Source organism: Sesamum indicum, linkage group LG3, assembly GCF_000512975.1.
Source record: "Sesamum indicum cultivar Zhongzhi No. 13 linkage group LG3, S_indicum_v1.0, whole genome shotgun sequence".
Taxonomy (NCBI): Eukaryota; Viridiplantae; Streptophyta; class Magnoliopsida; order Lamiales; family Pedaliaceae; genus Sesamum; species Sesamum indicum.
This window is the reverse complement of record NC_026147.1, coordinates 23,431,816-23,452,719: the sequence shown is the minus strand read 5'-3', so window position 1 is coordinate 23,452,719 and position 20,904 is coordinate 23,431,816. Positions and strand designations below refer to the sequence as shown.

The window sequence follows — 20,904 nt, the reverse complement described above, 5'->3', positions numbered from 1 at the left end:
AAGAGGAAGTACATGTTGATTCCTACCACCGCAATCAACATTATATATTTGTATTTGGTGTACAAGTGAATTCTAGGCTTAAAGGCAATTTTCGTTCCCTAACTTCAGGTCATTCTCGTTTTAGTCCTCTAAGTTACTAGGATTTCATTTTGGTCCCATAAAACTGAAAAGATCTCAATTTTGGTACAAATTTGGTTGGAAAGTTGAGTCACTCGCCGGAAAAAGTCACATGCCAGGCATTGACTGAATTCTATCTACAAATTCTACACTGATGATTTTTCGACAAAATTTGAATCCTTCAAGACATGGTTTAAATGCCCAGAATACACAACAGACAACACTGCATGATGTAGCCTAAAATTAAGACCACAGCGTGCAACATGCAATATATATATAATTATAAAAAAAAAATTCATTGAAAATTCATTGCTACATGCATGTAAAATTAAAAGAAAAAAAATCCCAAGTCGTTATAGCACTAACGATTTGAGCAAAAATAATTGCGTCCCAAATCATTAGTAGCATTAACTAGCGATATGCCAAATTTTTTTTTAAAAAAAAATAATAATTTTGGAAGTGGTTAGTACTTCAATTAAATTTGCAATGTTACCGCTTTTGCGGTAGATTTGTAATTCTTTTTTTATAATATCTAATTAAATAAGTAGGGGGGCGCGCCCCATAAATTACAAAAAGCAGGTCAAACGTCAGTGTTCATAGTTTAGACTATAGAGTCCGAAGTCTGAACAAATTCAAAAACCGTTGGTAAAACTTTTCCGACAATTTTTTCAAACTTGAAAGTTCGAATTCCCCGTCGGTCTCCACTCTCTCTCTCTGTGTAAAATCTTGTAATGAAATGGAAGCCATCAGAAAACAAGCTACCAAGCTCAGAGAACAAGTAGCCAAACAGCAACAAGTAAACCTCTCCCTCTCTCTCTCTCACACACACACACACACACACTCTATTACCTACTGATCGTATTGAGTTTTGAGATGCATAAAAATGGTAAATTTTGTATTGGATTCGATTGGTGGTGAGGTTTTAGAACAAAGTGGCAAAAACATAAAGGGAGGGTATTTGGAATGGTTTCTGCAAATGATTTGGACAAAATGTTCTGAAAAGAATCTCTCGAAAAATGTAAGATAGATGATTTTACGTCTGATTTTAAGAAAATACATTTGTTAATTTGCTTTTTTTCCATACTTGTGGGATCATCCTGTTGACAGAAATCGTGTTATACAGGAAAGGCTCAGTGCTATTATCTTAAGGCCATTGTTACTTTGAGTGATAGGATAAATCTAATTAAATCTATTATAAAAAAAAAACCCGAAATTCATTATAGAACATTTACTTTGTAGGATTAATCCAGCAAGTGGGCTGATGACTCTTGAGTTATCTCGGTTTTACTCTAAATTAGTAGCACCCTCACTCCAAACTCGGCCCCCCATACTGCAAGGTAAACGGCCTATTAGGCTAAACTAAAAATCTTTTCCAACATTATAAGGCCAAGTAAACGTGGCCAAGGGAATAGTGGAATGATAAAATTTTTGTTTTCTATTTCTATGATCTTGTGTAAACTTTCACCTCTATATTGTTCTATCTGATAAAAGTAACGAGATAGGTTAACTCTGCATCATTGAGTATTTGATTCTACATGTGAATTCCTTAATGTATATTTCCAGGATTAGTAAATGAGTAATTCGTTTCCGTAGAATTAGCTGTAACAAATAGCACTTTAACTTATTCCATATGAATAATCTTTTCCGCTTGTTGTTTCTAAGAATTCGGATGAATGGATTTTGGGATCAAGTCTATATTGGGAGATCATTACATAGCTATTTTGTTCTAACTACACCATTTGTTTTCTTTATGATGAGCACGGTTTACTTGTGATTGTTTTCATTTTCTTTTATTAGGCTGTTCTCAAACAATTTGTTGGTGGTATTGGTGGTTTGGACAATCTTGTGTCCGATGAAAATGAAGTACAACAGCATCAAAAATTAGAGAAGCTCTACATATCTACACGTGCTGCCAAGGTTATCCATCATGTTTCCACTACTTGTGTTACTTCCTAAGGACTCTGCAATCTACTCTTCACTCATTTTTATTTTCATTTTTTTTAATGTTTTGGTGTATTACTAGCACTTTCAAAGAGACATCGTCCGGGGAGTTGAGGGTTATATTGTAACTGGAACCAAGCAGGTTGAGATTGGTAAGTTTCTTACATTTCTTTTCTTCTAATGATTTTTGAGCATCCATCAGAAAACATAATCCTGTTAATGAAGTTAAATCTTCACAGGCACCAAGTTGTCAGAAGATAGCCGAAAATACGGCACTGAGAACACATGTACTAATGGCAGTACATTATCTAAAGTGGCACTAGGCTATAGTAGAGCTCGTGCTCAAATAGAAAAAGAACGCGAAAATCTACTTAAATTGCTGGGAACACAGGTTTGTGCAAGTCCTTTCATTGCCATATCATAATCATGATCACATGAGATTGATGCATAAAACCTAGGTAGTTTAACTCTTTTTACAAAATCAGTTTAATTTAGTTACCTCCTGCTCGATGCAGGTTGCGGAGCCAATAAGGGCGATGGTAGTGGGATCTGCATTAGAAGATGCCCGACATCTTGCACAGAGATATGACAGAGTCCGACAGGAGGCTGAAGCTCAGGTAACAACTAACATTGATTCTAAAGCATGCAATACGATTAACTTTGTTTTTAACAAAATTTGGCTTTAGCTTCCCTGAAGATAAAGTATACAGCTCTCCTTTCTAGAATATTGGGATTTAGTTTGCACAAAATATGCAGAACTTATTCTGTATTTTATTTCGTTGCTTTCTTCTTTTTGACCCAGACAGGTTATTGATGTTGCCAGACGCCAAGCAAGAGTGAGAGAAACCAATTTTACTTCAGATAATATATTAAAGCTTGAAGCTGCAGAAACGAAGCTTCACGAGCTTAAGTCAAATATGGCTACATTGGGTAAAGAAGCAGCTGCTGCCATGGCTGCTGTGGAAGGTCAGCAGCAAAGATTGACTCTCCAGCGGCTAATAGCCATGGTAGTGCTTTCATTTTTTCTCTACCAATTTGCCAGAATCAATTTCTCTAGATTTTACTGGCACTGGGAACTTCTTACCCTCATAATTTTTTCTTATCGAAGGTCGAAGCTGAGAGAACTTATCATCAGCGGGTACTCGAAATACTCGATCAGCTCGAAGGGGAGGTAAAAATCTTACTAAAGAATGTCTCTTATGTCGCCTTTCAGTTTAGTGTGTCATTCAGATTTTATATTGTGTTTGATAGATATTCTTGTTTGTGTACAGATGTTGTCTGAGCGTCAAGGTTTTGAAGCTCATCATGTTGCAGCTGCAGATAATATAAATCCTCCACCACCTGCATATAATGAGACAGAGGATTTATTTGCTTCTCACACATATGATGGGTCAACTGATGGCATGGGTTACTTCTTGGGGGAGGTATTTGATACTTTCACGGAAATTCTAGTCTGTACCTACTTTAGCTGAACCCTAGTGTAGTATCCCATGGCTAGTGAATTACAATTGCCACATGATTGGTTTACACTAAAAGGCGATCAACCAATTACATGACAACTAAATAATACTTGGTTGGTTGGTTGGTCTAGGCACGAGTTTTCCCATGATCTACATGATTGATGAATTACATACCTTCACATGCTGATTATTATGATTGCTTGGCCATTAAAATTCATCTATTTGGAAGGTCATTCATGGATACCAAGCTGAGTCTGACGTGGAGCTGACACTAGCTGTTGGCGACTATGTTGTCGTTCGAAAGGTCTGTTCCGTACTCTGCTTCTGTTATTTGCTCTGTATTAAGCATACTTTGTTCTGGCTAGCCTCGTATACTTCATTTAATTTGCAACTTGGCATAAAAAAAGAAAAAAAAGAAACATTTAGTTCCTTTGAGATCGATCAAGCTTGTCATAGAGAGAAAATCTTATTTGCTTCGCAGGTGACCAACAACGGTTGGGCTGAAGGTGAGTGCAAAGGGAAAGCAGGGTGGTTCCCGTTCGAGTATGTTGAGAGACGAGAACGTGTTCTTGCAAGCAAAGTGGCTGAAGTATTTTGACCTTGACTTGTAAATCTGAATACGCAAGTCTGTCCCTTCATGCCTTAAACATCCTGTATTTTGACACATGAAGTAACTCCAATGATGCATGAATGATTCGATGTCCCATGCTGAACATTCCCAGACGAATATAAGCTGAAAATCTGCTTATTCCCTATTTACCACAGTTGTTGGATGATTTTCATTTCCTTTTTCTGTACATTTGGTGGTAAAAGGATGAGTTAGAGTGCCGATATGAAATGATTCGACGCATCCTAGAAGAGGGACTTGGAGTTGTGGCTGTTGATCCCACTTTCATCAGTGAAGTTGTCATTGAGACCAAGCATATTGAATTATCAATCAGAAAATACAAAACTTGATGTTCTGGCATGGACCAAATATCAACCGTGCTTCTTGAATGGCCAAATTATCAGCCATGAAAAGAAACTGGAACCCCCCCCCCCCCCCCCAGCTCAATTCCATGAAGAAAATTTTACTTACCCTGAATCTATCACAAATTGATATATTCGACTTGGATTCCGATATATTCAGGACAAAAAATGTAACAGCTAGGCCCATAGGTTCTCTATCACATGTAGATGAGCTCTCTCTTTGCAATAAATATCTTAGTCTACATATTCTCCAGAAGGCCATCGCAAGACGGGACATTAGTGCTCATATGTTTTCATTTGTGTAACTACTAGATTTTGATTTAAACCCAATTTGTTATAAGTTTCTGAAGTAGTTATCCTTTGCCACATAAACAAGTTGGTATCATCAGCTACAATAATTCGAGTTTGATGAGGTGCTGAACTTGGAGACAACGATTCGAGTTTGAGGTGCTGAACATGGAAACGATGGATGGGTTGAAATCATTTACACGATGTCGATGAAACGTGTTTCACATACATGTTGTGGGAATCTTTCTAGAGGTGTGATCTCACAATTTTTCCATATTTGGGTTGATGCAAGAGATCAAGGATAAGGACGTTGAACTGAAGAGTGGCGAGAAAACAGGACAGCAACATGCATTTTCGTTTTTGTTGTTGGGAGAATGAGAGTTGAGTTAGTACCAAAAGTAAGTAGAATTCTGACCAACACTTGATGATTAATCACGCGCCCCATGCATTCTAGTGTTCCCACGCGTACACTATAGCTATGCTGGGAATAGCCAAGTTGAGACACACAAGTTGATCGGGATATATCTCATTCAATACTATAAAGACTAAAATACTCCCTCAATACCTAATCAAATATAGGATTCGCGTGTTCCCAATTCGGACCGGATTGGATTTGAAACCTAGAATCAGGGTCGTTCGATGATTCTATACTCCAAAGCTCCGGATGATGGCACATAAATCCATATAAGTACAAATATTGGCTCTATAAATACCTCAATTAATGGTACGATAGTTCGTACTTTCTTTGTTGGCGACTGCCTATCGAGCCTAATAATATTTCTTTTTCCAGATCCCAAAAACTCAATCTAAATTACTTGATAAGCAACCTAAATCTCCGATCTAGATAAAAAAATCAACGACTCACCCATCCTTTGCTATTACCTTTTTGTTGTACTAATTTTGGTGTATGTAAAATTCTATGAAAAATATAACTAATTCTTCCATTACCTTCACTAAGACTTACTTTCATCCTACATAAAGTTACAATTTCATTTTTCCAATTTTTCCACAAGAGGAAATACAGTGAGTGCAAGTCCTTTGATATTGACGGTGTTGGTGCTACACAAGACGTCAAACACAGACTTTACACATTTTAAACTTCAATCCTTCTTTGATGATTAGAATTTCTTGGTCCCAAAATTCAAATAATATTCTCTACTGTTAACCGACCAACAATTTTGTAACCCAATCTTTTCCACTGCGACAATCTAATTAATCAATTTTATACAGAACCCTCTGTTCATAATTATGATTAACAACAAAACAAGTACTATAACACCACATGATTTAAGGAAATAATTAATTTGTAAATTCTTTTTTAAATGATTTCACATTAAAAGAATTTAAAATTCATTAATATTTAATAAAATATAGTTCAAAATAAAGTTGAAGAGTTTCAACTATAGTTGCTCGAGCGGTGGTGTGAATTTAATATAAACGTATGTTACAAGGGCTTTTCTCTTAACGGCTCTAGATCCTTCGAATTCGAAGTAATTCAAATATATATGCAAGATTTATTATTGGGAATTTAGAATTTATTATTTCAATTTCAGCTATCCCAATGTAATATGAAGAATTTCTATATCAATTTTTCTTTTTTCTTTTTGTTTTAGGCTCAACATGGAATAGAAAACACATTAGAATGGTGAAACAGAGTTTTCCGTGGTAAACGAAATGCATTATTCAAACTTTTGGAAGAAAGTTGAACAAAATGACAAAAGTTCACTTTTAAGTTTTTCCCAGTTTTAGTCCACCCATTCTCGTTAACCGACCAGACATACTAAGCTAAAAATTTCCAGTCGTACATTGTAATACTTTTCTGCCGCAACTCGAAGAGATTAATGGTGTCTTAACGCCAAACCGCCTGCCCGCCTACACATCATACAACTTTCAACTTTTCATCTATTGATTGATGGCAGTGGAAAAGCAAATATTATTGATGGTACGATACTTTTAGCAGCTTAGTTAAGTTGGGATATTCAAAAACGGCCGACCAACCAAAAAAAAAAAAAAAGAAGAGAAATTACTATTAACAGTGAACATATACTTATATTTGAAAAATTCGAATCTACAAATATTTGGTTGTGCGATATTAATCTTACAAATCAAACAAGGCTGACATATCTTGGTTGACTTATGTTACCATTTGTAGTAAGAAATTTGTAATTAAGAGATAATTAATCAATGATAAAGACTTTAGAACACCCCGTCAGAGATTCTTCACTTTTGTCTTGGGTGAGTGCAGGTCCCAAATTTGTTAGATCAGAACTTGGTTGCTTTCATTTCCGTTTTTGATTCTTCTTGTGTTGTTGATTGCCTAATTCTGTATTTGGATTAAAACCACATTTTTAAGTGTAATGATTCCAGTTGATAAATTAAAGACTTTTGGCAAAAGTACATACATGAGATGATGATGTGGGCAAGAGTGATTTTGAACAGAGATAAACCTTAAATTAACAAAATTAATAATATTCAAATAGGCCAAGACCCTCCACGATTTTTCCCCGACTCCACCTAAATTGGGTATGAGTATGACCCAAGGCAATGGCCCTGATGGGCCCGGCACAAGGCATCTCCAAGGAAGCCACGCAATGATAGCACAATGTACCAAATTCATGAATATTCAGTATACAAGTCAAATTCGATATTTATTTATTACGTTCAGTATTTTTAAATAACTTTATTAGATTATCTTTATGGGATCTGTCCCAACGATTTTGGTAATATTGTAAATCCGAACTATTTTTTTTTCAAATTAGGGGTAATTCGAAGGAAGCCACCCAATAGGAAACAACTTGGATCGCATATGTAAAGAACCTACTAGTCTTGAATGAGGATGAAATGTAAATTAGTGTTTGATGTTGTTGAGAAAAGAGTTTAAGATTGGATGGAATATCTTGTCCCCAAGAATCAGACATTTTAACTTGTACATAAACATTAAACACAACATGATCCAAATTTCCTAGTGTCGATACCTGAAGCAATCAGAAAGACCTTCAAACTTTCTGTGAAGTGACATTCTCAGAAGTACCAACTGGTACTGTATTCCTCTGAGTAGTTAGCGCCCAAAAGAAGAAAAACATGAAGGGATGCATCGTACATGACTATGACTGCCTTTTGAACTGTCACTTCCGCAGTTCCAGTCCAAATTCAAACATTCTGAATTTTCTCGCATGTAATATGACCAAACATACGAGGGAAGGAGAAAAAGTGGTTCCTGCTCTGCTTCTCTTACCAGATTCAATGTGGGAATCAAACATACTTCCCTTGATTTAGATATTTACAGACAAAAAGATTCGTGCAACAAGCAAACTACATGGAGACTACGTAGTTCCTTTGCAGCACAAATTGATAAAGATTTTCCAAAAAAAAAAACAAAAAAACAAAAAAATAGAAAAGAAACTACTCCAAGAAATCAAGAAGAATTGTATATGAGTTCCAGATCAGTTATGATGAGATTTTATACTCCTGATGGGACTACCAAAGAGTTCTTGATCTCTTGGAGGCAGCTGAAGACGGCCTGATCTGTGGGACAGCGAAAGAGTTGTCTTCATTTCTTATTCTGCTAGGTTTCACGTTGTTGGCGGTGAATTCCTTGGACTGCTGCCGGAATCCATTTGTCGTCCCAAAACCCATCATTTCTGTAGATTGATATGACTGATTGATCTGTGTTTGATGCATCTGAGGGACCCAAGATCCCACTTTTTCTGTGGGGAAACCACTCATATTGCTGCTCGCAAGATCAGCATCCCAGATTTGCAGCAAATCACTCTCTCCACTCTGTAATAAAATCAAAAGATTAACTCAGTTTCTCTCTCTGACTTAGAATTTTGAGCAGCAGATGTACGTAGATGAAAATTAAGGAGCAGAACTGCAAACCTTACAGAAACCATAGGGAGAAGGAGAAGGATTAGACGAGGAATCAAGAAAGTCCTCAACATGCCACCCTGGTAACATTTCTATCAAGTACTCCGAAATGCTACTCGCTGAGATTGACCCGTTCAAGTTCCCTTCATTCATCATCTCAACATTACCACTTCTCGCACATGAGGATTCTTGTCCTCCTGCTGCTTGCGTGCTTTGCCCTGTTGTACCCTTTGCAGTAGAAGGTGCACACATTGGGGGGCCTATTGGAGGAGCTGGCTTGTTCTTTGATTCTTGGGACTTGAAATTTGAAGCAGCATCGCAAACATTATTGTTAGTCAAAGTAGAGGAACCAGATTCCGCCGAGGACTGTGATGCAGAGTAAAGCGCAGCAATTGCAGAGAGTTTGACTCCCGTTAGCAGAAATCTTGCGTGCTTCTGAGTATGCTGATTGGCCTTGTGTATGGGAACATCACACTCTCTGCACAGAATCGCCCTGTCTTGCTGACAAAACAAGAACGCCCTTCTCTCCTGTTGAAGTAAACTGATCCACTGAGACACAACATCATCATAAGCAGTGTGAATAAACGTGTAGAAATGACCAATACCTGGCAGATGTCGCAGAGGGGGGCTTGTTTAGATGAGGGGTAGTGGAGGGAGAAGCGCTGGTGTTTCCCGGCGAGCTTGTTGGCATGGTGGACACGGTGGTCGCAGGCGGTGCAGAGGGCCGCCTCGTCAGCCACACAGAAAAGTGATGCTTCATCCTTTTCACATACATCACACTGAATCTTCATTTGAGGGAATGAGATTTGATCAAGAAGAGAGAGAGAGAGAGAGGCGTTGAAATTGGAAAGTAGTTTATTAATACAAGTTACTATTAGTAGAAAGGATGAATTGCAGCATCAAATATTATTTTATTAGGTGCATCAAACCACATGTACTTTGGATGCCATTTTAATGACTCCAACTCTCTGATATTTTTGTGCTCACTCCCACCAACTTAATTATTTTATCATGTAATTTATTACTATAATATTTAATCATAAATATAATATTTTCATCCTATAATTAATTTTCATTCCAATTTCTTGTCCAACTGCATCTAAGTAACACATCCTTAAAATTTATTTGGATAATTTTAAAATTTGAATTATATTTTACTGAACATTTATATATTTTAATTTCTTTTAACATGGAGTAATTCGATATCAATTTTTCAAATCTTTTATCAAATCCAAATATAATTCCTCCAAATGGTCGTAGAATGTGAAATAAAAATTTGGGCGGTGAAAGAAAAGTTTTGTAGCCAACAACACAAGCAAATAATGATGGTTGGAAGTGGGAACTCAATCTTTTCTTACTACCTTAAAATGTATAATTTGACTGAATAAACTCCCAATAAAAATAAAATCGTCTAAAATAGGCCTCCATTTTAAATTTTTTTAGATAAATTTATTACAAGTTTAGAAAAATCTCCAACATACCTTAATATCACTATGAAAAAAAAAATTAATAAAAACATATTATGAAATTTGATTAACGTATTGGTAATTTTTCCAACAATAAGAGGCATTCGTAATTATGCTAAATATCCTAGAATTGATTGTAAAGAATTTTGAGATGATTTTTTTTTTTCTAGTAATTGTGAGTTCCTGGTTACTTGGAATATAGAAATTCTTCTTCTTCTTTTTTTTTTTTTCAAGGGTCCCAATTTCAAACCTTGATGCAGAAATATTTGTAGAAAATGGAAAAGTATAAGTTGTGGGTCTAAAGTGTTATGAGAAATAGAACCCCACATTATGCCCTTTTCACATACAAATATAACCCCACATCATCCTCTTTTCACCTCACACACCACCCACTTATGCACATCCAATTCTTCCAAATATATTTCAATTCACAAAATAAAAGGGACAAGTAAATAGTGCAAGAGCTTGTGACAATTGATGCATCTTTAAGTGTGTAAATGTATCTTTGCTTCTGTAATTTAAATTATTTGATATTTTCATGTTTTAACTTTTTAGAACAATGTTTTTGTCTTTGAACTCCGGCGTAAAAAGACTGAAATTATGAAAATTAAGAGGATTTAGGACCAAAGTGCTATCATGAAAAATTAAAAAATAAAAACACCAAAAATGCATTGAAGTTTGTTTAAGTTGATATTTGGGCAGGGCAATGCAGCTTAATTAACAAGAATCAATTAGTTCTGTATTTTATACTTTTATAATTGCGAGAACTGCATTGATGGAGGGGTGTTAATGTAATTTACTTTAGATGACGTACTTGTAAAAATTTACTTTTAAAATAAAAAATTACTCATAATTACAATTACAAATTCATTAAATATATTTATTTTGAAATGTTTTTACAATTACAAATTCATTAAATATATTCATTAAATATATTCATGTTTTAACTTTTTAGAACAATGTTTTTGTCTTTGAACTCCGGCGTAAAAAGACTGAAATTATGAAAATTAAGAGGATTTAGGACCAAAGTGCTATCATGAAAAATTAAAAAATAAAAACACCAAAAATGCATTGAAGTTTGTTTAAGTTGATATTTGGGCAATGCATGTCAGCTTAATTAACAAGAATCAATTAGTTCTGTATTTTATACTTTTATAATTGCGAGAACTGCATTGATGGAGGGGTGTTAATGTAATTTACTTTAGATGACGTACTTGTAAAAATTTACTTTTAAAATAAAAAATTACTCATAATTACAATTACAAATTCATTAAATATATTTATTTTGAAATAGTTAAAAATTTTAGTTTTAAAGGATGTTGATACACTTTATCTTTGTTTATATTTTTTAAGTTTTAGAAGCCAAAAGGAAGGGACAAGCAATGCCACGTCACCTCCACATCAGGCTTATAATATTTCACTTGTTCTACAACTTTCTTTAGTTCTTTTTTTTAAATAATTATTATTAAAATTATTCAAATCTAGAGGACCCAATAAAGTTTAATTATTCGTAGCATCACCCGATTTGTTTTCCCTTTACAATAATGCTTTTTCTTTTAGGTATTGATTGGGAGATCTTTTGAATGACAACCTTATATGTTACTTCAGTCATTTATTTATTTATTTTTAATTCACATACTTAATATGTATCACACACTTAATATGTATACACGTTCAAAGTTCGAACACAAAATCTCGTATAAGAACATTATTCCTCCTAAGAACGTTACACCCTTCATTTCTGGTGCTATTCGTAACTTAAATTATTATTTTTACAAGTGCAATGGTGAATCATTTAATTTTCTTTTCAATTTTATTTAATAATTGTATATACAGTCAAATACAAATTAGAGAATTTTGGTCGAATCATATCTGATCAAACCTGCATCGGTCATATAAAACATCATGTGATTGAAATAAAATCTTAAAAGAAATGATTAGTTACATAATAAGTGTAATATAATATATGTAATATAAAACAACTCTTGTATGAACAAATTTTTGGTGATAGAATATATATACACACACATTACAACGCATTTTTGTTGGAGAATTGTTTGTGTGTTGTGTGAGAGAGAGATGAAATGGGGAGGAATGTGGATTTGTGGGGAGTGGGGTAGTGGGTATGGGGCTATATCTAATTGTGCTTGTCAGCTTATGGGCTCTCAATAACTCTTCATCACTTTTCACGCTTTCAAATAAACAACAAATTCCAGAATTCCCGATAATGGGATCCACTGTTCAATCCACAATGTCATATCATCATTACTAATAAGTTGTTGCTTAATCTGTGCTAAGTAAATTAGATTTTACTGTGAATTTTTGCTAATGAGTAGGAAGTTGTACTTATTTAGAGGAGTTATTGCAATGCTTTAGGGATAATTAGATTTACAATTATTCTTATCTTTTGGATAATTACATATACACCTGTAAAATACATCAACATCGATCATTACTCGAACTGTCCTACTTTTTTTAACTATCATTGATGATTTTGCAATTATCGAAAAATCATGAGTTATTTATATAAATAAACTATAAATGAGGGAGTTTAAATATAATTATTCCTATAGGTTGGACATTAAATAACATTTATAAGATAAAATTATCTTCATTATTCATATTTTTCGCATCTTCAAAATTCATGTATTTATTCACCTTTTCCATTTTTAACTTATCAAAATTTATGGGCTTTATTAGAATAATCCTTATAAATCAAAATTTCGAGTCATTTATAAATGTTGTAGTTAATACAAATGTATCCATACTAGAATGCATGTTTTTATATTTCCAGCAACACTCACTTTGATGTCACTAATTTAATTATCAGATAGTTTCTCGATGACAGTGATACTACCTTATAAATTTTAAATAAGTTCTTGTTATTATATTAGAATTAAATCACTGATTATTCTGATCTTCATTAACTGATAATCCTAACCTCGATATTTCTTATTAAAATCATTATCGTACGGACAAATATTTATAAGATACTTATAAGGGTGGAAAAAAATGAAACTAGAGGCAATAAAATCAAGAGGTTTTATTTTATATATATATATATATATATATATATATATGTTAAAAGGACAAATGGTTGTGGCCTTAATTAACTCGAATTGTACAAAGTCAAGAAATAGAAGTTTGAAGATAACCAAAACGTTAATTGAGTCAAACGTGGTCACCATGTGGCTCATATCGGATTGCTAAAAAATAATATAATTATTAAATTAATAGTATGGTTACAAGAATTAATACAATAGTTAATGGACATTACATCACGCATGACATTATTCTGCAAAAGGACAAAGAATTAAAAAATAATAGTTATAGCCTATAGGGCTAGTTTATTTGCTTAAAATCCCTCACATATTCCCACTTTTTTCCAGGAAGGTGTGCTCAAGCAACCTTTTAAAAACGAAAAGTTTAATATTGTGCTCAAACGTTTGTACATGGGCCCCCATTTTTTTTTTTTAAAAGTGGGATAGTTACACTTTCTGTCCTTTAAAAATTGATATAATTATGAAAAAGTTTTTATAATTGGAAAAATTATATTCACTGCACCAAATGTTTATTTATGTTTGATAAATTAATTTATTCGTTAGCCAAAATTTATTGAATTTGTTAATATAGTAAAAATATAAAATAAATGTTTATATTTACCTTCAATTGACTTAATACTCACTTATTGCAGGTCAAATAATTTATTTCAAAATAAAATACTTTTATATGAGTGACAATGTACATACTTTAGAGTGTGAAGATGTATAAGGTGGTTTGATTAGAAAAAAATTGTTTGATTTGTAATATATCAGTAATAAGTCAATTAGGGGCACATATAAATTTTCATTCAATGTTTTTGCTAATATCAATAAGTTCAATGAATTTTGACTGATGGAAGAATCATTAAGGAGGTTTGTGGAAGGCAACGTAATTATCCATTTTTTTAATTACTTTAATTTCACTCATCTTGCTGCTCATTGTTGCTTTCCAGCACATAATCGCATTTTATGGATACTAAATCAAAGGAAAATCGTACTTACAATCAATAATTAAGTTCTATTTGAATAATTAAGTGGTTTTTAAGAAGTTAATTAGTTGTATTTGGAGCACTTCTTGGGAGAAAAAGGAGAAAAAATAGGAAATTTGTGTAGTTAAAAATTAGAAAATTGTTGGCATGTGTAAAATCTCGAGGAATTGGAAGAAGAATTTATAATTTTAATATATTTGGGAAAAATATAAATAAATTGATACATTTGTCTATTTGCATAAATCACTCGTGTCTTTTATTTAATTTCAAAAACCACCCAATATGATAGTCAAAAAACAGGAACAATTTGTGCAATGTTGTTAACGTTTATGTGGGGTGTATGAGTAATTTCTTAAAAAATAGGACCGATTTGTGTAAGTGATATTATTTTTTTGTGGATGTGTGTATAACTTTTTAAAAGACATGAATGATTAGTATAAATAAATTATAGATTGGAGGGTGTAAATGTAATTGTTTTTAAATAAATTAAAATAATTTAGGAGGGAGCAGAAGAAGAAGAAGACAAATGAGGCTTTTTGAGGGCCAAGATTTGCGTGATATTATAATCATTATTAAGTATTTTGGTAGAATCTTTAAGGTGGATTTCATATGAGATGTCGGCATCATGCAGGTATGTAAGATAAGAACAGCATATCATCCTCCAACTTTCATCCACATGAACCTCGTCTGCCCTATGTTTCACCACAAATTATTTATTTTTTTTAATTACTATAATTTTCTAATCTCATCATATCCCTTATTATTAAATTGCAATTTTTTTATTAAAAAAATAATATAATTATTCATTGTTAAGAGTGTAATTTTTTATTAATAATTTTGTTCAACAATTGTTTAGGGTTTTTATTTGAATCTTAATATACCATGCTCGTTAATTGCTTATGTTTTTATTGTTTCGTTATTCCTCGACAGTTTGTACAACAACAAATAATTATGGGAAGAAACCGATGGCTTAATCTTGTTTAGGTAAGCATTCGACATGTTTGTATTAGTGAAACACCGTACGTTATTGGCTTTATTTAGTGGGAGATTTCGAGGTTTTAAGTTTGCTACCTTATACAAATGCAACTTTGATTAAATGAAAACACGATGTAATAATTAACTGAAAATTCACATTGGACAGCCCCACTTGCACGTTCAGGAGAAAAAAAAATAAAACGTTTGACCATACATATATAACTTTTCCTTGGATCAGATTTCTGATCATATTTAAATTTGGATATATTATTTTATTTGACTTATGCAAGTCCCAAGGCCAAAATTCAGAAATTTGCTCAATTTACAATGGGAAATTGTATCAATGAACTTCATGGCTAGGTGCATTCTATGTAGGTCGCAAATGACAAATTTAAATGACTTTATAATTTTTTTTTTCTCTAATAATGTGTGACAAACTGTAAGAGTCATATAAAATCAAATTGGATTATAATGTGCAATATGATACCAGTCATGTTGCACTTTTCATCATTTGTTGATACTATTTGTGAGTTTGTGACAACAAAGTCACGTGTCTGACTCAAACCCTTTGTCTGAAAATTAATAATGTAGGCACTGGGTCACGCTGGTTGTAGATGAAAATTTTGAGTAGCTTATAAATCCTACGACATTCTCTTTTTAGCAAGAAACGTTTTTGGAATAAAATCATAAAGTTTACATAGAATTGAATCAAGTCGAAAATGATTAAATTGAGATTTTCAATTCGTTACTCCCACCTAGAATATCATAGATAATTTAATCAAATATATCTATCTAATTGGATAATTTAGGTATTTAATTTAATTGTGTAGTGCAAATTTGCAATAGTGCAATATAGAGATGGAGGAAGTTTGGACAATGGAATATAAATGGAACTCTAGACCTTTCCGGGGGTTATTGGATGCGAGTGCGTCTTTTCCTACAGTAAAGTCCACTCAAGAACCAACTGGACTGTCCAATTTTCAGCTATAAAGCTTTGGGCCTATTGCCTAAAACTGCACTCCATTTCATAGTGGATTTTCGCCCGTTACAAATTATATTGTATTTAATATATACTTACCATATATTTTTTATTTTAAAAAAAATTATACACATAAAATATATATTAAATAAAATAAAAAATAAAATAAAATTTTGTAATGGAAATTTCAATCCGGAGTTTTCTTTACCAGCAAGCACATACTTCTCTGCCAGCAATCAAAATGAACATTAAATTTTCATAGAAACATTGTGTACTAATAGTTTACCACGTAACACTAAATGAGTATGACACCAATAACATAAAACCCTGAAATTACCTCACACAAGACATAGAATTTTCTTACATTCCAGACAGCGCAAATAGATAACACTCCATATATAGTCGTAGTCATACATCATGAAAACATGAAACACGACATCAAACACACGTTTCGTTTTTCAATCTCCTTGTAGAACATGAACAATATATATTATTTATGCGACAAGGTTTACTCGAGCAAAGCAAATGTGGTGAGGTCTGAGGCTCCTCCTCCGCTATGAAGCGTAGGATGGTGGTGATGATGAGGGTGGTGATTGGGAGGGAGGCGGAGGGCAATGATCCGTGGCCCTCCATTTGGAAATCCAAGGACAGAATTGTAATCACCTTCATTTTCGACTAATCCATACTGTGGATCCTCCTGTCTTGCATCCTACCACCGGATAAAATAGTGAATTAATTCAGACAAATTCTGTCTGTGTGTGATTGTGTTTGTGTGTGTATTTATGTTTCCCTTAAGAAAAGGGAAGAAAATTATGCATAGAAAAGGGTTCATACAAATTCAAGAGCTAGGTTTCTGTGTATTTCTTCGACATTCCTTAACTGCAAATCAATAAAAGAAAGACAAACAAATTTGAATGACAGGAAATGGACCAAATAGAAAGATAAAATTACGTATATAGGAACATCATGTCAGCATGCACGTATCATACATACCTTCTTCTTGCTCGTGTCGATCTGGTTGCCGATAACCTTGTACTGTTGCATTAGATGAAGTGTATTATAGATGGAGATAGTAATGGTAGAATAATAGAAAGTGTAATATATATATATGTAGCTTTCTTACCATTAATTGGCCGGTTTAAGACATTATATATATAAATGTACTGATCATGAGCTTGAGCCAACAGAAACTAATTAAGTTGCAGTCTTTTTTGGTTTATTTGAATAAATCTGTACGTAATAGGCTTTTCCTTACCGTGCATTAATTATTAACTCAGTACTGCAGAACTAACCTTAACAAAAACATCTACACATTCTTAAATTATATATAAACTAAACAGAAAGTTCTCCAAAAAGTAATTAAAATGTATGTAATACAATATAATTTTGATAATTGATTTTACCTTGGAAAATTGATAATTTCCCAAACTCCCAAGTTCTTGATGATATTTTCAATCTTAATTATCAGGAATTAATTAGCTTCTTCTCGATTCGTTTTCCTTCTCATAATTAGTCAGTATTGTTGAATAAATTAATAATGGTGCTTACAAAGAATTATTGATTTTATAGTTATAAATATTACCCTATTGATTAATTAATTTAAATTTTGAACCAAGAACAAAGAATTAAAAATGTAATAAGATAACTGGAAACCCTAGCTAGGTCGAGTTGATGAAAATCTTATATGGGAAATGAAGAGAGATGAAAATTGAAAACCTTTCTGTCGCGAATCAACCTCAGAGAGTTGTCCATGTCTTCAATAAGATTAACCATTTCACCGTACCCCAGATCGTTCAAGCTCTCTCCCATCCTTTGCCTTTTGATTCATTAAATTAATTAAATTAAATAAACCAGTGAATTTTCATTTTCAGAGTTAATTAACAGTGTAAGTAATTAATTTACATACCTAATCTCCCTCCTCAGATTCCTGTTAACCTCCTTTAGTTTCTTCAAGTGTTGTTGCATTTTCTGCACAATTTCATATTAATTTCATTATTACCACATAAGAAAACCTCAAAAAATTAAAAAGAAAAAAACACCTCGTAGTGGGAGTTCCAGAGATCAACTGTGGCAGCCGTCTGGTACTGATCAAACAACTGCTTTGTCCTGAAACAAGGAATCCCCAAGATTTGATTTGATCTCAAGTGTATGAACAGTAGTGAAATAATTGTGATGAGAAGATGGAGATGTAGGTAGGTACGTGATGGTGGGGCTGATGTATTCGTGAAGCTTCTGAGTGCTGGAGATCATGAGGATTGAAACCTTTGCATCACAAAGAACAGTGAGCTCATGAGCTTTCTTGAACAGCCCATTTCTTCTCTTGGAGTAGGTCACCTGCCTGTTGGTCTGGTTCTCTATTTTCTTGATCTGGATCTTCCCACGAGCCATTTCTGATTTCCCCTCCCAAACTAACCTCTCAGTTTTTGTGTATCTCCCCTTTTTCTCTCTCTATGTTTGGAGATTTTTGATTTTCTGATATGGTGACGAATGAGATTCCAAATATGAGACGAAAAGAAGGGGTTACACTTTACGCTTTACTGCTCCAACTGCAGTTGCCAATTTTTACAGCTTATAATGCTGTATTTATTATGTTGATCATAGGATTAAGGTGATTAAATTAAATAATATTCATATTATTTCTTTTAATTGATGATTAACTCCTTTATTTGGAGTCTAATTAATTTTCAATATTTTTTTTTTCAAGAGAAAGGAAAAAGGAAAGAAAAGAGGTAAGAGGGAGCTATGTGTTAGCCAAAAATGGAAAGGGTTACCAAATGGGTGAAAAAGGGTTGCAGGAGTTGATAAAGTAGTTTAAGAATAGGTCGTTTCTTGTTATCAGTCACCACCACTCTACACTCTACACTGCACACACACTGTCTCTGATTAATTTCAATCTCTGTCCTCTATCACCGTCAAAACATACATGTGATTGATGGGTACTGCTGCTTTTATTTGAATCCTGAACACAAAGAATAGTAGGCCCAATGGACCTATCCTCCACTTCCAACTGAAATTGCATTGTGATGACCATTGGATATTCACGGAATTCCCTTTCAGTTCTTTTCATAGTTTTGATGGATCAGTTTCATGTTACCATTTATGGGCCTAGTCTAATACTTTTTATGACTTTGGACTTTTGGGCTATGAAGCATCTAGCTTCTAAATAATTAACGAAACCCAATAAAATTGCTCAACAATTTCATTTCCCAACTTTGTCTATTAATTACTCGTCACCATATTGTAGTTTGTAGTATTTGTGCACATATAATTACTTACAACACAAACTTTAAGAAGAAAAACTAATATACAATTAGAAAAAATTTTATATTAGTATAAATTAAACACACGAACAGGATTCAAATTCGAAAACTCTAATCAAAGATTTTTGAGTTCTAAAACACTGGATTATCGTCTGTGTCATCATTTGCTAACACATTTTTTTTTCTCTTTTTCATTTTCTTTTTAAAACTTAATATTTCATATAGTAATTCAAAATAAATGTATTAAAAAAATAGAGAAATTACACATTTTTTCAGTTGGGCTTGGAGGCCTTAGCTAAGAGCCTAAGACAATTTAAATTAACAAGCATCACTAGGATTCACATATAATTCTTCCAATCAAACGAGGGAAAATGAGTCATAAGGGGGGAAATTGTAATTTGGTAAAATTCAATTCTCCAATCAAAAGGGAGAAAATGAGTTATAAGGGGGGAAATTGTAATTTCGTGAAATTCATTTTCTCCAATCAAAATGGAGAAAATGTGTCACAAGGGGGAAATTGTAAATTGGTTAAATTCATTTTCTTAGGGGGGGGGGGGGGAATTGTAAATTGGTAAAATTCAGTTTCTCCAATCAAAAGAGAGAAAATGAATCATAATGGGGGAAATTGTAATTTGGTAAAATTCAAATAGTAAACCTGTAAAAAAATGTGACCCGATTCAATTTTGACGAAGCGGATCCAAACACTGTTTTGCCCGAGTAGAGTAGAATTAGATCCACCACCTGCAAGCACAAAGAAAAAACGCACTCTCGTTAACCTACACCACCTTCTTATCCCACACCCCTGTAGTTAAAAATCCCCAATTTTTGCACAGATCTAAAAGTTGGGTTCAGATCACGAATCTCGATTAGGGTTTGGAATTTTTACACTTAATTCAGATCTCTCTGTTCTTGTTTCTTAGTACCTGTGTGATTATAGGGGGGAAAGAATTGTAGAAATGTTGACGAAGTTTGAGACAAAGAGCAATAGAGTTAAAGGTTTGAGCTTCCACAGCAAGAGGCCATGGATCTTGGCGAGTCTCCACAGCGGAGTGATCCAGCTCTGGGATTATCGCATGGGCACCCTCATTGATCGATTCGACGAGCACGATGGACCCGTTCGTGGTGTTCATTTTCACAAGTCGCAGCCGCTTTTCGTTTCCGGAGGTCTGATTTCTTTTCTCAATATTGTTTGAATTTTTGTTCATGCAATGTGATCTCCTGCTGGTTTAGTACAATTGGATTCTTTGAGAAGCTTTTATAGTTTTTTCTAGCTTTCGGATCTGCTGGTTTCTCTATTAACTGCTTATGCGGGACATTATTAGATGTGGGGAGATTTAGCTCTAGGATCCGTGGCTTTTGGAACTTCAGTGTTGATTTATGGGGTGTGATCGTTTAGTAGATTTGGTGATCGCAATTGGTGGGATTATAGTTGTATATGATCTGATACATGCTAAAATATGATATGGCTGGTATTTGATTTAAGCTAGGATTAGTTCTGTTGTTGCAAGTTTGTTGCTATTGAAATAAAACTAATGTAGTGAACTTGATCCTG

General features: G+C 33.6%; 4 protein-coding genes across 4 annotated transcripts in view; 2 read left to right on the top strand and 2 right to left on the bottom strand.

The window, feature by feature from the left end:
- On the top strand, positions 712-4,488 carry LOC105159318 (SH3 domain-containing protein 2). The gene is made up of 10 exons (XM_011076332.2): positions 712-913; positions 1,915-2,034; positions 2,141-2,210; positions 2,298-2,449; positions 2,574-2,675; positions 2,865-3,065; positions 3,167-3,229; positions 3,330-3,482; positions 3,748-3,822; positions 4,000-4,488. The coding sequence occupies exons 1-10, from the start codon at positions 854-856 to the stop codon at positions 4,114-4,116; spliced, it is 1,113 nt and encodes a 370-aa protein (XP_011074634.1). The 5' UTR covers positions 712-853; the 3' UTR covers positions 4,117-4,488.
- Positions 7,767-9,487, bottom strand: LOC105159576 (B-box zinc finger protein 20). Its single transcript, XM_011076687.2, has 3 exons — positions 9,248-9,487; positions 8,655-9,170; positions 7,767-8,555 (listed from the first exon to the last, which is right to left on the bottom strand). Exons 1-3 carry the CDS (start codon positions 9,431-9,433, stop codon positions 8,253-8,255), a joined length of 1,005 nt encoding a protein of 334 aa, XP_011074989.1. The 5' UTR covers positions 9,434-9,487; the 3' UTR covers positions 7,767-8,252.
- Positions 16,530-18,480, bottom strand: LOC105159317 (floral homeotic protein DEFICIENS; the record flags this gene model as incomplete). The annotated part of the gene is given in 7 exon segments (NM_001319686.1): positions 16,530-16,801; positions 16,927-16,971; positions 17,086-17,127; positions 17,809-17,908; positions 17,999-18,060; positions 18,132-18,198; positions 18,293-18,480. Coding segments are annotated over 7 exon segments (705 nt in total).
- The window catches only part of LOC105159316 (coatomer subunit alpha-1-like), a 6,133-nt gene continuing 5,328 nt past the window's right edge, over positions 20,100-20,904 (top strand). The window contains exon 1 of the mRNA XM_011076330.2: positions 20,100-20,516. Coding sequence (XP_011074632.1) covers positions 20,309-20,516 — 208 coding nt within the window. The 5' untranslated portion in view covers positions 20,100-20,308. The remainder of the gene's footprint in view (positions 20,517-20,904) is intronic.